Below are 18,071 nucleotides of genomic sequence, written 5' to 3'. Positions count from 1 at the left end.
CCTACGTTACTCAGAGGAGAACAGGGACGGGGTAGACAATGTCTTCAGAAATTTATGGCAATATAGGGTTGGATTCTAAGACGCCATAAACGCCAATACAAGCACGACATGAAACAAGGGCCACGAGATACGGCACTGGAGGAAAACACGAGGCCACAGGTCCCAAGCCGAGAGCCACACACTGTGAGTGAGTACACCACCAGGAGAGGGGCCTCGGCCAGGAGCAACCAGCACCCACGGGCCAGTGCCCCGGCTCCAACCACAAGCCACCACCCCATAAGCTACACGTCCTGCGTGAGACCAAGGGGGGGGCGGCTGCTGTGAGGCTTCGTCTGCGGTTCCACGCACTGCTCAACAGTTCCTTCAGGAGACGTGGGTCCCGTGAAAGAAAGCACTGCAAGTCAGAGAACCTGGCCCCTGACCCCCATCTCCCTGCTCCCAGTTCCCGGGAACACCTGCACAACTCCCGCGGCCTGAAGCAAAGCCCTCCCCTGTAAAGCTGGGGACAATGGCACTATCATCCTGAAGCCGGAACACAGGGCTGTGTGAACCCGTGAGCCACTGCGCAAAGCATAAAGCTTAGCTCCTAATCCTACTTCTGAGTTTGCACACACGCTTAGGAGGAAGATGAACCTCTCTCTCCCGCAGTTTCTGCCCCCTCCTTACACGGACGCACTGGCTCATCGACTGCTGACAAGCATTTGCGCTCCAGCTCTCCAGGAGAGATGTACACTGAGATTGGAGACAAGTGCACAGCAAACCAAATTTAGACTCCTCCAACATAAAGCTGCCTGTGCTCCACTTCAGGTGGGACTCCAGGGGGCGGGGGGAGGGGGGGGTTCACAGCCAGTGTGATCGGCCAGTCAGTTCCCTCCCTGGCCACAGCCACCTGGACTGGGAGTCACGTGTGTGCAGGGACTCCAGGGGTATCTCGTGAACCGACAATAAATCCCACAGCTACCCGCTATCCTGCAGAGCGAGCAAGAGAGAGGAAGTCCGAAGGGCAGCTCACCTCTTTCTGCAGGAGGTTCCATTCGGTCTCACTGACCAGGCGGTAACCACTGGGGGACACATAAGCACTTTCCACGCCCTGGGTGACACTGGAGAGGAGAGATGCGGTCTCCTCTTGCTCAGGTGTCATGGCCTTGATTGCTCTCTCCTGATCTTTGGTTAGCATAAACCCACTTGGCATTTGCAGTGACCCAAGGGAGGCAGTATCAAAGTTCTCAGACACCGAATCTGCTCCAACCAACGGTCCAAAATCTGATTCGTCCAGGTTTCCGGCAGATTTTGCTTTGTAGTTATAGCCTAAAGCTTTGGATTGCAGTGAGCCTGAGGTTCCCAAGCTGTCGGTAGACTGTGCTCTCCTGAGTCCGTCTTTAAACATGTCCGTGTCCGATTTACCGAACGGGTCTCCAGATGGCAACAGTAAGTCCGCATCCAGCGAGTGGACTGACCCGTGGGTGCTATCTAAATGCTCCTGAAATGTGAAAACACACGTGGCCAAGTCAGACGACTCTGTACTTCAGAGACAAAAACGACCGTATCATAAACATGTTTGCCACATGTTACATACGATAATCCTGAGCATGTTCCCTTCCCATACTCACTGAACAAACGTTTACCGAGTGTCTTCTATATGCTGGACACTAAGCCAGGCGCTCAGGACACGGCTGTGAGCAAACCCTGACCTCAACATGTGTGCAGTTCCATGAAAAAAGCAAGCAAGCAAGCAGGCAGCTAAAATACCCTATGTGACGAGATGACAGGCTAGAGCTCCGTGAATGCTCTGGGGGCTCAAGGTGGGGGCTTGAGCCCAGATACGGGGTCAGGGAAGGTCTCCCGAAGCCCAGTGCCACGTGCGCCAAACGTGAGGTGCTCCTCGTCCGCCCGCGCGGAGACGTGCACCCAACCCCGGGACCAGAAGTCTTCAGACCGAGGCCGGAGAGGAAGCACCACATAATGATAAAGTCACAACAGCAATTTGGAACACCCATGATGGGTCTGCAGGACAGGGGAGCTGAGAACAGAGCCCCAAGAAACACCAATTCCGTCCACTTTGGGGATGGACGGAGGAAGGAGTAGCCTGAGTGGAAGGGAAATGAGAATAACGTCGAATGCCGGAGGGTGTCACAAGCATGTCAAGTGGGTGCAGCAAGTAAAAAAACACACATCATGTGGTTCCATGTACACAGAGTGTCCAGAACTAGTAACTCCAGTCAGTGGATGCCAAAGGCTGAGGGGAAAGGAAGCCGGGGAGTGACTCCTTGGAGGACGTGCGGTCCCCTGGGGTGGGGGACCTAGACAGACATGGTGTGTGCATACTTCAAGTGGTTAATTCTAGGACGTGTGAATTTCAGCTCAATTAAAAAGACACGCAGGGCAGTGTGTTTCCGAAGTGTGAACAGCACAGCAGTGTGCCCTACGAGGCAGCCGCACAGTGACCAGGAAACCCAGAAACCCAGAAACCCAGAAAACCGGAAACGTGCAGCAAGTGTTTCTTAAAATTCAACATATTCGATTTAAAGGACCAGCCTTTGTTTCAAGATAATACCCCGTCTACTTTTTGTTGTTAAACGCCCTTTCCTTTATGAACTGGAAAAGACTGAAATACAAAAATTTTAAGTGAATTCCTCCATTTCTTTCTGTATAAAGATGTTTCTCATCTGCGAGATTCAGATGGCTGAGGAACACACATCTAGTCTGTAGCTACAGCCGAGGTCCCGAGTAAGTGCCCGATACAAGCCGGGGCGGGAATCCCTGCTGCTGGCTTACGACGGAGCCTCCCGCGAGCGCTGCCTCACGGACATGGAGGAGGGGAGGGGGCAGCGGCAGGAAACACGCCAGACCACGGAGCCCGCGACCACACAGGGGGCACACACTCCCGGGGCAGCGTGAACTGTGGGGGGTTTCTCAAAGATGACTCAACAGTATGTGCCAATACCTGAAAAACATCTATGCCCTTAAACTCGGCGGTCCTTTCCCCATAGCTTGCACTAAGGGGAGCAATCAGGACAGTCCAGGGTGAGTTCTGTTCAGGGAAGAATTACATGCAACAGCATTATGCTGTTCCTCATAATGAGGAAAACTCCCACACTAGTGAAAGATGGAACCAATCTATTAGTCTGTCAATCCCATTTTTCATTTTCTGTTTTACGATGTTTTTCCCATTCTGAGGACCTTGCTGGCCAGGGAGAGACGGTCCCTCCAAGCCACCTGACTCCTCCGATTAAGACACAAGTCGCCTACGAACATGCCTCACACATACACGTGACGCATCCTGTGTCCAGCCCCCAACCACCTCCTTTACCTGCCCTCACAGCCGCACGCCAGTACGCCCCTCGCCCTAAATCAACCTTGGGCCAGGCACCAGGAAACCAAGGACAGACTCTATACCACGCCTCCTGGTATTCCTCAAACCAGCCAGCCCTGTGCGGTTTGCCCTGCCCCTGCCTTCGAAAGTCCCCATAATGCCTGGGGTCCGTGCTGTCCACTTGCTCTTGCCCATGCCTTGTGACCCAGTGCTGCCGTATCTGCACATGGCTCTGCACGGGGCACGTGACTCACTTCTAGGGACACCGTGAGCAACATTACACATTACACATTTTTTCCAATGGCGTGGACCTGTAGGCCTGGGCATAAATCAATTACAATGGAATTATGGGGCATGTGCTTGCCGAAATGCTGTCAGCTCTTAAGTACCACTTGTGGGAAAACGTTTACTGATACGCCAAAACCTCTAAGACAGATTTAAGAGCAAAAAATTTACATAAAATATTATTTAGAGTTAAAATATGAGTTATGCCTAAAAAGTGAAAATAGAAACACCCACGTTAACTCTGGAAACAGAGAAAAGAAACAAGAAGGAAGCAGGGGTCTGCACTAGAACGCTAGTGGAGGCCATGTCTGGGCAGGAGAATCACCCAGAAGCTCTCCTTGTTTCGTAGGCCCTTTCTGTACTTTCCACATTTCCCATGGCGAACACACATTACTTCTGTAGTGAGAAAAGGATACTCCACACATCAGACTAAAGAAGGTATCAGGTCCTACAAATTTTCATCGTCTTTAGCCATAAAACTAAGTCTCCGAAGCAGCCACTCTGAACTTTACATCAACAGGCGAAAGTAAATCGTCATGAGTCTCAATACAAAACAAGCATATTCCACATTCAAACTGTAAAGTATCAGATCTGAAAATCTAAAATATATTTCAAATGTCAGGAAATGTTACGCACAATATATACTACAGACCAATGAAGACGGAATCAAAAATTTTTTTAAATATTTCACTGTACATTCTAACAAATCTCTTTCCTGTTTTCCTGCTAAAATATTTTTTGAAAAGTCTGAAACTTTTTCAAACATTCCTGCACACAGAAACCACATAATACTTGGCAGTACCCAAAAGCTGAAACACTCTCCTGGGAGTCTGACCATTAAAAAAATGCACAGCAGAATCAGGCCAAGTGGTTCTCATGTACGACCCAAAACAAAGAATGTAGAAAAACAATTACATCATCCTTTTCAGTGTCCACTAGGATATTTTTAAAACTTTCACGTCCAACAATCCATAAACATGGAAATATAAGCCACCAGGAAGCAGATTACATAGGGCTGAGCGTACACGTGCCAACTACACAGACACACGGTACCCCTGAAAGGGGGAACAGACCCTGATCTGATCGGCCAGGAGACGGAGACGGGGCTGGGGGCAGTGGGCGCGAGGCGTGTGAGCTTGGCCAGCACGGAGACAGGTCCGGCTGTGAAGACGTGGGGAGCATGGGAGGCACAGAGGGTCACCCAGTGGTGCAGGCCCTTCTGTGCCTTCGTTCTTATCCCGAAGGCGGTAACAGTCAGCCTGCGTCCTAAAGATGAGCGAGCAGGGGAGGCGGCACGGCGGAAGAAGGAGCCAGCGTGCAAGCATGACGGGATGGCAACTGCGGCTGGAATGGTGTGAAGCAGGAAGTGGAACCTTGTCATGCCCATCACGGGAGCCTGTGTGGTCTCCGAGGAGGGGAGCGGCCTGGCCACAGCTGCACTTCCCACAAGGGAAGGGGACAGTAATGCTGGCGCGCAGGGGGCCGAGAGGCTGCAGACAGGACCCCCGATGGGAGGCAAGGGGCCCCGAGGCCACAGGAGCACCCCTCTCCACATCCGGGGCTCCCCACTCCACCTGACTCCTCAGAGCCCACAGCCTCAGATCCGTTGATACACAAGCATGTGCTGTGGGGGGTTCGGGGCTTCAGGGCTTGAGCTCATATTTTAAAGTAAAAGCCAAAGTACTGGCAACATTTACTATTCACCCCACAGAGATTTTGCAGGTGTCCTTTAAGCTCCCTTCCACTGCCTTACTTTGAGAACCACTGGAAAAAGAGCCTGCACGTGGCTGAGCGATGGTAAGAGGACCCCATGTTTCCGGAGCCCTGGCCGTGAGCCCACCGATGCGGTAAGACAGAATACCATCGCTCCAGCTCCACACTCCCACACGCACACAGCCACGTCATGGACACGGGGCCCTAACGACAGACTCACCCTACCTCCTCATTCGACAGCTGGGCTGAAGACTCCTCGTGTGCGAAAGCACACACAGCTGGGGCTTTTGCCTCCTCCTCAACCTCTGTTCTGTCATGGTCCTTCCTCTTGTGAAATCTCTGATGTTCGTCTTCCTCCTAGAAGTTAAAGAAAATATATGTATACATCACCCAGGTGATCTACACTTCACCATTCATACAGTTCTTTAGCCGCTCAAAACAGATAAAAGGGAACAAAGCTTCATGAGAACACTGGACCCTGAAGTTTATTTGCTTTGTAATCACTGTCAGAATGTCTGGTCCTGACAAAGTGTTTTACCACCACAGGCACAAAGTACGAAGCCTGTCATAAAGGAGAAATCAGGAAGCCGCTTCCAAGAAGAGTGCGCTACGAGAAAGCAACACAAAACACACCCTCTCCGTCACGGGATCCGAGAGCGTTTACGTGGCCGTCCCCTCCGACAACTACAGAACGCAGGCAGGGCACGGCCACTAGAAACAGGTACAAATTCATGTGGAACACAAAACGAATGGCTGAAGTTGATGTAACAATCTGCACGACACAGATGAGCAGGCACCTCAGGGCTCCCCAGAACGGCCTTGCGGGCAGGGACATGGCCTCGGCATCACACGGGCGGGGGGAGGGAGGCCACAAGCTTCTTCAGGAGCAACACCACGCTCTCCGCAGAGGCAGCTGCAAACGGGCCCACAAAAGCAGCACCTGCTGGATCTGGAAGGATCAGTGCGGAGAGTCTGCCAACCGGGTGAGGGGTGAGCAAGGGCTCCAGGGAGGGCAGGCACACAAGGGACCCCAAGTATCCTGCTGTGGCTGAGAACAGGGCAGGCACACGGGAAGTCGGGGGCACAGGCTTCGAACCTGGGATCTGCCAACAGCCGCACTGCACCTGGGGCGCTGCAGTGTCTGTTCTGGGAACTACATGACACAAAGCTTTACAGGTAAAGCCTGCGCACACTGCGGAAAAACCGTGTAGAAAAACCTCAGTAAATGTTAATACAGTCCCAAGTGACCAGTTCCAGCATTTACAGTTTCGATCCTTAAGTTGGCTGTGTCTACACAGAAGAGGAATGAGTCACAATTAAAGACAGAAATTTTAAAAAGGATGAAACTTCTGAAAACCAAAATCTAGCCTAAGTCACACAAGGCAATCTAAACAATCTGCACAGTACCTAGAAAAGCTTCTACTTAGCTCTCCTGGGGAGATCTTTGCACCCACGCACAACACGGTGCAGGAGATGAGCCGCGCCACTGTTTGAAATGAAGAACACAGAACGGGAAGCCATCTGGGCGCCGGGACAGGGGCAGGGATCGAGTCCATCACGGTGTGCCCACCCCGGCAGTGAGCGAGAGTGAGAGCTCTCTGGTGCAGAGGTCACAGAATACGTTCCCTGTGCCACCTCTGAACCAACCCGAACACCCGCTTCCGAACGCAGACAAATGCCCTGGAGGACCGCCCTCCACAGGAAGACTTCTGAGGACAGAAGTGCTCGCTCCTGGAAGGGAGGTGGCTGGGGAGATTCTCCTTTATCACTTGTATTTATTGTTGCATTTTTAACCTGAGATGTATTTGTGTCTTACTCATGTAATTCAGACAGCTTTTTAAAAGGTAAGGAGAAAACAGGATCTCGGGTGAGCAGCCCTCTGGACTCCTATCCTTTGGGATCACTCAGCCCCTCCCCCCTGCCATGCCGTCACCGTCCAGTGAGGCTTTCAGAGCAACGTCACAAAAGACGCGACCCGGACAAACAGAATCCCAGAGCCCTGGGAGAACCGGACAGAGCCGTGGAGGAAGATTTTCTCAGAAATATGCACCGTTGCGTCCTGCAGTTTCCAGAGAGGAGCACTGCTGAATCAGTTCTTTTCCCCCAGACAAGGCCACTTCTAAAGGTGAGAAGCAAAATCCCTCTGATGCAGCTATCACGCATTTTGAAAGGGTGCGAGCGTCCACTGCCTCCGAGCCAAGGCTGCGTGGGCACCAGCAGAGCGAGCGCGTGCCCGGAACTGCCGCTCACCTGATCTCTCTTCTTCAGCTCTTCCACCTGCCGCAGCTGTTCGGACGTGAGCACGATCTCCATGCGCTGCATATCCCGCATGAGCAGACGCTGAGACTCCAGAAACTGGTCATTGGCCTTCTGCCACGTGTGTTTCAGCTGGTTGTGTTGTTGTCGCTCTTGCTCCAAGAGATGGCACACTGTTTAGGAACCCCCCAATCAGAAACACTGAATTTTAATGGTAGGCAATTCCTGTAACCTGGGGCCCTAGACCAGGTCTGGCGGACGGTCCGCCCCACCTGGGACTCCGCCTTGGACAAGAACCGAGGGGCGGCCTGCTGCCAGACACACAGCAGCTGTCCTCACACCTCTCCCCACACAGAGGCTCCCAGGCGTGCTCCCAGTCACAGCGACACATGAACAAAGGATTTCTGTGCTCCGTGAGCGTTAGAAACCCTGGTTAAGTGCACTTTTACAGGGTCCTTCCCCGAGGACCTTGAGCTCTGCCTCTGAAGTATGCCCGTGTCCTCCTGCAGGAGGGTACAGGATACAGGACTCCCCCAGTTCCTCTGACCAAAAAGTCCTCCCGGCAGAGTGCCACTCACAGAACAAGGGAAGTTCCGGGAAGACACTCGGGGAGCTACCGCTCTAAATGCCACAGGTGCAGTAACCACTACTCAGTGCCTTTAAATACCTTCTGACAAACCTGGGACCCAGAAGTCCTTCCCACCCCCACAGTTCTGACGTCTCAGGACAGGTCGGAGGCTCTCCGTATCGGTGGATACTGCCGACACTGCCCCACTCGGCCGTCTTGTCCTGACGAACAAGTCACTCAAGCCAGAAACCAGAAGACTCCCACGTGGCTGACGTGCCTCGCCGCACCCAAAGCCCCTGTGACAGGCGCCCACCAGCTCCCCCTGTGCTGGCGGACACAGCGCTTTCCTCCGCCGGCCTCAGACCAGCTCTCGTGACCCCCACAACCAGGACGCTTCCTGCCGTTTGTCCTCGCTCACCGGCCTACCCTCCACACCGCTGTCAAACTAAACTCCGTAAGTACAAAATTTAGATGATCATTCTCAAGTTTAAACCCCTTCAGAAAAGCCAAACACGAGGCCACATGTTGTATAACGCCATCTACACGGAAGTCCAGAATAAGCAAATCTGTACAGACAGAAAGGAGACCAGGGCTGCCGGGAGGGAGGAGAGAAAAGGAAGTGACTAGTGATGAGGACGGAACTTCTTTCTGCAGCAAAACTGTTGTGGAAATCAGACTGATAATGGTGCACAGCTCTGTGAGTCCAGCAGACTTTAAAAGAGTGAGCTTCATGGCATGTGAATTACATCTCCATAAAGCTGTTGCTTAAGAAAAACATTTTATTTATTTTAAGATTTATTTATTTATTCATGAGAGGCAGAGAGATAGACTGAGGCAGAGGCAGAGGCAGAAGCAGGCTCCACACTGAGCAGGGAGCCCAAAAGAAAAACATTTTAAAAGCCTTTCAGAAGCTCCTTCCTGCCCATCTGATAAAATCCCAAACCCTCAGCCCAAGGTGACCACAATCTGGCTCGCATTTGCACCTCTGCCCTTTGCATCCTAACTTTGCCGAACGAATTTCTTCCACTTCTTGACCTTGCTGCACCACGTGCAAATGGCCTTGAACGTCAGGCTCATCTCTGGCCACCTGACAAATGGCCACCTGTCGGTCAAAGCCCCCTTTACAACTTCTTTCAAGAAGCCCACCTGCGCTCGGCCACTTCCTAGCACACTTGCGAGCCGGCTCCCGGAAGAGGCACTAACTTGGCTAATTCTCCCGATTCAGGCTGTAAGTTACACGGCTGCTCAAGTTGTACCTTCTCTTCCTTTGAGTACTAGTTTTGGTGTGAGTGTTTCAGGATGGAAATTATGCCCTTACTCATTTAATGAGACTTCTCAGATACTTTTCCAGATAGGTTAGGAAGGCTTGGTAGTTTCACACTATTTCTGGAAGGGCTGGGGCATGTCATTTAAACAGAAATTCCTATTTCTTTTGGACACTCTCAGAGTTTGCGTGTCTTTCTGACACAGCACTACATCCAAAAAGTGCTTCCTGAAAAACCAAAGACCTGTTCAAACTTTGGGTGATTTTCCTAGTATTTTATGAAAAATTCTGTAGGCTTATAGAATTTCAGCTTTGGGGAAAAAAACAAATAGGCAAGCCTAAATTACTGAGGAAGAGCTCTATTTCCCACGGCACTTGATATACATAAAAAGTATTCGCTGTAGGACTCTCTCACCCCAGTCCTAAACCCCCTGTGCAAGCGTTCCTAGTATAACCCACAACACATACAAGGTCTCAAGGGGTCCATGCATCCAGATGAGGAAATGTTGGTCTGTGTGTTTACTAAGCTCTCACTGAAATTTATCATTTCCCTTAATTACCCACAATGTGGGCAACCCAGCCCAGGAAGGAGGACAGTGCCTGCGACCCAGTGGCCAACAGAGGCCATAGCCACTGCAGTGGCTGCAGGTACCCCAACACAGCCCTGAGGCTCGGCACTGCTTCCGGACTACAGCCTCGACCAGACCCGCCCCAAACCTTTGCATTTAAGGCATTAAGAAAATAGCACATTTGTTACTGTATCATAAGATGGCAGTTATTTATATTTTCATTACTGTTTCATAATATAAGTGCTTTTGTATTTTAGGAATGAAAACCAGTATCCTTAAGAGGCTTTCACAAGACTGCCAAAGGAGTCCATGACACAACATGGTTAAGAACCCCAAGTAAGGGGCGCCTGGGTGGCTCAGTCGGTGAAGCGTCCGCCTTCGGCTCAGGTCACGATCCTGGAGCCCTGGGATCAAGCCCCGCATCGGGCTCCCTGCTCAGTGGGGCGTCTGCTTCTCCCTCTCCCACTCCCCCTGCTTGTGCTCCCTCGCTGACAACTAAAATCTTTAAAAAAAAAAACCAAACAAATAAAAAACCCCACTATCTTTATTTTAATGGGGAAAAGATAAGCCTTTGCCCCCAGGCTTGGGTAAACAAGAGTCAATTTCTGTAGAACTCTGCTACCAGGCTAGAGAAATCAAAACTGTCCCTTACGAACAGGGATGCTACTTGAGGCCGCCAGAATATAGGATCTGCGCTCTGTCCCATTTTTACTCTTGCTAATCTACCTCCAACAAAATGAATCTTGGGGGCAAAAGCAATTTAAGCAGAACTTCCCAGCCCTCTTGTCTTTCTGTCTACCGCTCATGCCCCGTGAAGTTATTCCTGGAGTCCTTGAGGGAAGAGGAGCTGTTAACAATCCATGTATCTTTAGGAGACCTCCTGGCTCCAGCCCTTCAATGAGAACATTCGAACCAACTGCAAAGCTTAAAGTGAATCACCAACATGTTGGAGTCTAGGACTTGTTATTGCTTTTAATCGGCATCAATTCTACTTAGAGACTGAGACTAAAAATATACAGAATCTATATTTACCTTCATGCAATTCCTTCCGCAGTTTCTCGGCATCTTCCTGTAAAACGGATTTCTGAGTATTCAGAACAGCTACGTACATCTCCAGGTCAGTCCTGCAAGATTTCTCAGCTTCCAGATAATGATTCAGTTCCTTAACCTGAAACAAAATGCAATTCTATGAAACTAAAGTAACAGTTTCTTCTTTAGGTATATTGGTAAGTTCTGGATGTGCCTTGAAAATAATTTACATTCATGTTTACATTTTACATAAAATTTTAAAAGTTAACACTTCTCATTTTCAATTACAGAACAAACACATACTTGCTACAGAAAACTAGGAAAGTAATATAATAGTAGGTATTATCCATAATCATATCGCCAGAGCAAATACACGTAACAGCTTTGTACCTCGCTTTCCAAAGAGCTAGCTCTAATTTGCATTCCCAGAGCAACGCATACTTGGGTTCATTTTGTCACATTCTCAGTAACACTAGGTTGTTGGGGGGTTTTTAAACAGTATAGCTATAATTCCTAAAGATAAAAGTAGTGCCACACTCTAGTAAATGTGCTTTTCCTTGATTTCCTGGTGAGGTAGTTCCAAATGCCTTGAATTTATAAAAAGGACCCATTTTCATGGACACATAGATTGGAAGGAAAAAAGAGGAAGTCATGATGGGAAAAATAACTAGTCTCATACTGTAATAAACACTAACTTGAAGGCAAGTGTGGAATGTTTTTTAAAATCACATCTTTTTAAAAATGGCTTCTTTCTGTTTAACTGTAATATTAAAGTGTTAACAAGATAGTCTAATATCTGAAATAGTTATAACCAAAATAAAACGCAATCTTGCACCAGAGTGAATAGAGAATCACTTGTTTTACTCTGTCTTATATATTATCCATCCTAAATTTCGGCCAGTTACTTATGTCAACTTTTTCAAATGGTTATGTCTACTTTCACTTTCCAGGTTACTTGCCGGCCTTATAACTTCCTACTTCTTCCAACTTGAAAATGCCAGCTGACCTGCTTTCAAGTGTCTTTACTCCTAGACTGTTAACACAAGACGTTAGTAGTGGGCGCAGGCTGAAAGGACTGCAGAAGCTGCCATGGGATGCGCTGGAGGCCGTGGGCCGACCAGACGCAGCGCAGGCCGCTGGGAGGCGTGTCCCAGCCACCGCGGAGGGTGGGGGTTCAGCTGACGAGAGCAAGAGTCCATACGGCAGACATAAAATGGTGGTACATGACCAGTAACTCCATCTACTGCTACTTCTTAGCACAGAGAGCCGACTCGATGAATAATCAGTGGCATCCACGAAACAAACTAAGTGACAGCTAGAGGGTGGGGTCCAGCACAGAAAGCTACCTCTATGGACGTCCCCGGGATCAGCATCAACAGGGACAAAGGAGAGGGTGACAGCCCCAAAAACCCCAAGACTGTCAAGTGTCTCCAACCTGGCAGTGGCAGCTGAAGCTGGAAACAGTGGGGAAATGCAACACATCTGTACGGGGACGCTTGCAATCTGGAGAGGGTGTTTCCCTGATTTCCCGTGAGGCTGAGGATCTTGTCACATTCTGTGACGATTCTGGTCTCCTCTTGGGTGAACCGCTCGTTCGCATTCTTCACTGGTTTCTCCACTGGGCCACCTATCCCTTACGGACTAAGCAGCTCTTACTCATCTGGATACTAATTGTTCATCAGGTACAGGAGGTAAAGGTATCTCCTAACAGCCCACAACTTCTCTGTGCAACCCTTTGTAGCATCTTTTAATAAGGAAGGTTTATAGTCTCATGTAGGCAAATCCGTCAAACTTCTCTTTCACAGTATTTTTGTCTCTAATTTAAGAAACGTTTTACGGGGGCGCCTGGGGGGCTCAGTCGGTTAAGCATCTGCCTTCGGCTCAGGTCGTGATCCCAGGGTCCTGGGATCCAGCCCCGCATCGGGCTCCCTGCTCGGCAAAAGCCTGCTTCTCCCTCCCACTCTGCCTGCCACTCTGCCTACTTGTGCTCTCTCTAATAAATAAAATCTTAAAAAAAAAAAAAAACGTTTTTGGGGCGCCTGGGTGGTGCAGTAGGTTAAGCATCCGACTCTTGGTTTCAGCTCAGGTCATGATCTCAGGGTCGTGAGATCGAGCCCCGTGTCTGGCTCAGTGTGGAGTCCGCTTGTCCCTCTACCCCCCATTCCTCCCCCAACTCATGTTCATGCTTGCTCATGCTCCCAAAAATAAATTAAAAAAATTTTTTTAATCTTTTGTACCCCAAATAACATCTTTTTTTAAGATCTAAAAGTTTTAAAGATTTACTTTTCACTCTGGTTTTTAATTCATTGAAATTAATTTTTTTTAAAGATTTTATCCATTTATTTGAGAGAGAGAATGAGGGAGAGAGCACATGAGAGGGGGGAGGGTCAGAGGGAGAAGCAGACTCCCCGCTGAGCAGGGAGCCCGATGCGGGACTCGATCCCAGGACTCCAGGACCATGACCTGAGCCGAAGGCAGTTGCCCAACCGAGCCACCCAGGCGCCCTGAAATTAATTTTTGAAAAGTGTGTGGTAAAAAGTTGATTTCACTTTATTCTGTATTTAAAACTATTTATGGGCGCCTAACTCTTGATTTTGGCTCAGGTCATGATCTCAGGGTCCTAGGATCAAGCCCCACATCAGGCTCCTTGCTCAGTGTGCAATCTGCTTGAGATTCTCTCTCTCCCTCTGCCCCTCCCCCCAACTCCCGTTCTCACTGTCTCGCTCTAAAAAAAATAAAAGGTAAAACTATTTTTAAAAGGCTATTTTTTTAAGTAGGCTCCACACCCAGCATGGAGCCCGACACGGGGCTTGAACTCATGACCCTGAGATCAAGACCTGAGATGAGATCAAGTGTTGGACAGTCAACCAACTGAGCCACCCACGTGGCCCTAAAATGGCCATGTTTTAACAAGTCATTCCTTTCCCACTGATGGGCAAGGCCAGCTGTCCTATATCAAATTCCCACACACATCCAGCTCTGTTTCTGGGCTCTTGATTCTGTTCCACTGGTCCACTGTTTGTCCCCAGATCAGTAACAAAGCATCTTAATTACAGGAGCTTTACTCTAAGTCTTAATATCTGGTAGGCGGGGCAAGTCTCCCCACCTTGCCTCCTTCTAAATTCCTTGTTAAACCCAATTTATTCAGACTGGAATTTTGAACTCAGATTAATTTGGGGATATACTACCTGCTTTATAATACACTATCTTCTCATTCAGGAACACACACGAGCTCGGACCTTCATCATAATGTATTCCATAATTTTGTTTGGATCTATCCTCAGGTATCTACGTCTCTACAGCATAGAGCTGATTTTAGGTTTTTTGTATCTGGGGGTTTTGTTTGTTGTTTTGTTTTTGCTATTATGAATGGGATTTTTTCCCCATTACCTTCTTTACTTGGATAGATTATTGGAGAATATATTTTTGTATGTTGATCTTGTTGGAACAACTTTCTTGAACTGTTGTCAGGTCTAAGAATGATGGTACATTCTCTTCCTTCCACACAATCATCGTCTGTCTCCATTCAGTGCTTACGCCCTGTCCCTGCATCTCGTCTTGCTGTGTTGAAATCAAGAGTCGGACACCTAACTGATGGAGCCACCCAGGTGCCCCTCCTGATTAGTCTTAATGGAGGTTTGTCTATGTTACTAGTTTTCCCATTTTTCCCATTATACTGACATTCTCAATTTTTCTTTTGCTTTTCTATTTCACTAATTTCTGCTTTTAAACGTATTATTTCCTTGTATTCATAGTCTGTACTATTGTTCGCCTTTTTGGATTCTTGAGTAAAACACTCAAACCACTCTAAATATTTTAGAATTCCATTTTCTGTGAGTTTTTTTTTTCATTTCCATTTTATTTCAGCTACCATTTTACTGTAAATAATTTAAAAACCTGTGGTCAGACACCTGAGTTTACATAACAGTTCTTCAAAATTTTTTGGCACTTCCTTTTGTGACACTATGTAAAGCATAATGTACCTAAAACTAACAATTACTTTATCCCATGCACTATCTTAAGTGCTTTATACATGTGGACTTACATAATCCAACAGTGGCCTTATGAGAAGGGTACTATTATCCCCATTTTACAGTTGAGAAAAGCAAAGCACAGTCAGATGAAGTAATTTGCTCGAGGTCCCCCAGCCAGTAACTGCTGAGCTCCTGATTCCTATGCTCTGCTACCACAGAAGACGCAGTCTCTCTCTCCATGGATCTGTTACGTCTAAACTGTTAATCAGATAGCTCAAAACCCCTATATCCCCGCTAACGTTTTTCTCTGCTTACACTATCAGTTAAAGATCAGTTTCAGGGGCGCCTGGGTGGCTCAGTCGTTAAACGTCTGCCTTCGGCTCAGGTTGTGATCCCAGGGTCCTAGGATCGAGCCCTGCATCGGGCTCCCTGCTCGGCGGGAAGCCTGCTTCTCCCTCTCCCACTCCCCCTGCTTGTGTTCCCTCTCTCACTGTCTGTCAAAATAAATTTTAAAAAAAAATCTTTAAAAAAAAAGATGTTTTTTTTTCAGTGTAAAAAGATCTGTTTCAATCTCCTACTAGAACTGTGCACATTAATTTCCCCTTGTAATTATCCCTTTTAGTTCACAAATTTCAAGGTATACACGGTACATTTGATCGTGACTGTCACATCCTACTGATGAATTTTTAGATGGGGTCCCCTCTATCTCTATTCTTTTTCCCTTACATCCTAAATGTTTCATTTTACAATCACTATATCAACTTTCTTTTGGGTAGAATTTGGAGAGCATATCTTTAAATATCCCTTTATTTTCAGTCTTATCTTGTAGTTTTGTTTTAGGTGTGTCTATTATAAACAATATAAATTTAGATTTTTTAAGAATCCCATCTATTTTAGCAGGTGATTATCAGTTTACATTTATTAGGATCATGGACATATTCCCCCTTTCTACACTCCTATGCTGTGCTTTCGTTGACTACCTTTTTATTATTATTTTTTGCTTTCTTTCCTTTCTCTTAATTATCAACATTTTCAACATTCCCTCTGTATTTCCTCTGTTGTATCTTTATGGCCAACAAGTCCAGCACTATAACTACATCATCAGCTCTAAGACATCAGTTCTGGGACGAGCTTCAGGAGATAAAGCCAACTTCCAACAGCTTATGTTCCTCGATAAGAAAACAAATGAGATCGGGTGTCATTTTGACATGAGCACTAACTTTGTTAACAAAGCAGCAGGAACATCACTATTGTGATTATTTAATATATCCATAAGGACACAATTATCTTCAGGCATTTTTTTCTTTGCATTTTAAAGAAAGCAAGGCTTTTAAGACACACAGTCTAAATTCCAGTTTGTACCCCCTCAGTGACTCTAACTTTGCTCATAGCATTAGGTCAGGGTCCCAGGTTCAAGGAACGGGCTACAACATCTCACAACCTTTGAGGCCTCCAGCTCTTTAACCTTGTCTTCAGCCTCTGTCAGTTTGTCTTTCAGAGCCGCGATTTCCTTCTCCATGGGCATCACAACAGACCGAAGCTTTTCAGCATCCTCTTGAGCCTATGGTTAAAAAGAATTAGTCCACAATAGTCAAACTGTGGAAAGAGCCAAGATGTCCATCGACAGATGAATGGATAAAGAAGTGGTATATATATATACAATGGAACATTATGCAGCCATCAAAAGGAATGAGATCTTGCCATTTGCAACGACGTGGATAGAACTGGAGGGTGTTATGCTGAGCGAAATAAGTCAATCAGAGAAAGACATGTATTATATGACCTCACTGATATGAGGAATTCTTAATCTCAGGAAACAAACTGAGGGTTGCTGGAGTGGTGGAGGGGGTGGGAGGGATGGGGTGGCTGGGTGATAGACATTGGGGAGGGTATGTGCTATGGTGAGCGCTGTGAATTGTGCAAGACTGTTGAATCACAGATCTGTACTTCTGAAACAAATAATGCAATATATGTTAAGAAAAAAAAAGAAGAAGCTAGCAGGAGGGAAGAATGAAGGGGGGAAATCAGAGCGGGAGACGAACCATGAGAGACAATGGACTCTGAAAAACAAACTGAGGGTTCTAGAGGGGAGGAGGTGGGGGGATGGGTTAGCCTGGTGATGGGTATTAAAGAGGGCACGTTCTGCGTGGAGCACTGGGCGTTATGCACAAACAATGAATCATGGAACACTACATCCAAAACTAATGATGTAATGTATGCTAATTAACATAACAATAATAATAAATTAAAAAAAAGAAATGCTACGACTTACTGGTTCACTGCTTTTCTAAGAAATGCTGACTTACATACACCATTAGACTCAGTACAACGAGTAAGCCTACCGGGTGCTGAATTAGCGCTCATTAAACTGAACCACGCCTGACTTTCAAATGCTGCACAACTCTGAATCTCAAGTCATCATCATAATTTTCCCCATTATTTTACTTAGAAATTGGAAGTAAGTAGGAAAATGGATTCACTATGACAAATCTAACTTTTTAAATCAATTAACTGGAAAAGACACATATATAAAAGGAAACACACATAATACTTTCATTTTCATAATTCTAGTTACTAAATTCATGAAACCATAATTTCTTATGAAATGGTTGGATAAAAGGACTCATTTGTTTTTAAACATAAACAAAGAGAACAACAATATTTTCTAAAATCTTAGAAAATTATGTTGCTATAAAAGTTTCCACCTTATTTTAAGAAGTAATTTATATATTTTACTTTTGATAACTAAATGAAACAAACCCAAAGAATGACCCCTAAAACTATCATATTGTTTTCTTTCATTCTCAAAAACATGGATTAAAAGGAAATAATATCCACAAATTAGTAAACTGGTACGAAACTTGATTTTCATTATATATATACACTATGTACATAATAATGTTACATATGTATACATGTGTGTAATATGTCTGAATATAATGTATATATGGGTATGTGTGTGTATGTGTGTATGTGTGTATGTATGTATATGTGTGTGTATGTATGTCCGTGTGTGTATGTGTATGTATATGCGTATGTGTGCATATATGTGTGTGTGTGCGTATGTATATGTGTATGTATTTGTGTATGTATGTGTGTA

At 46.8% G+C, this 18,071-nt stretch overlaps 1 protein-coding gene across 2 annotated transcripts in view; it reads right to left on the bottom strand.

The window, feature by feature from the left end:
- The window catches only part of RABEP1 (rabaptin, RAB GTPase binding effector protein 1), a 98,793-nt gene that overhangs the window by 17,284 nt on the left and 63,438 nt on the right, over positions 1 to 18,071 (bottom strand). For both annotated transcript variants that reach the window (XM_088028051.1, XM_088028052.1), the window contains 5 exons: positions 16,413 to 16,532; positions 11,001 to 11,136; positions 7,562 to 7,740; positions 5,537 to 5,668; positions 1,013 to 1,480 (listed from right to left, as the gene is read on the bottom strand). In XM_088028051.1, coding sequence (XP_087884177.1) covers positions 1,013 to 1,480; positions 5,537 to 5,668; positions 7,562 to 7,740; positions 11,001 to 11,136; positions 16,413 to 16,532 — 1,035 coding nt within the window. The remainder of the gene's footprint in view (positions 1 to 1,012; positions 1,481 to 5,536; positions 5,669 to 7,561; positions 7,741 to 11,000; positions 11,137 to 16,412; positions 16,533 to 18,071) is intronic.

This window comes from Eumetopias jubatus, unplaced genomic scaffold (assembly GCF_037043125.1).
Source record: "Eumetopias jubatus isolate StellerSeaLion01/CBP00866 unplaced genomic scaffold, mEumJub1_p1.0 scaffold_10, whole genome shotgun sequence".
Taxonomy (NCBI): Eukaryota; Metazoa; Chordata; class Mammalia; order Carnivora; family Otariidae; genus Eumetopias; species Eumetopias jubatus.
This window is presented reverse-complemented; position numbering and strand designations above follow the sequence as displayed.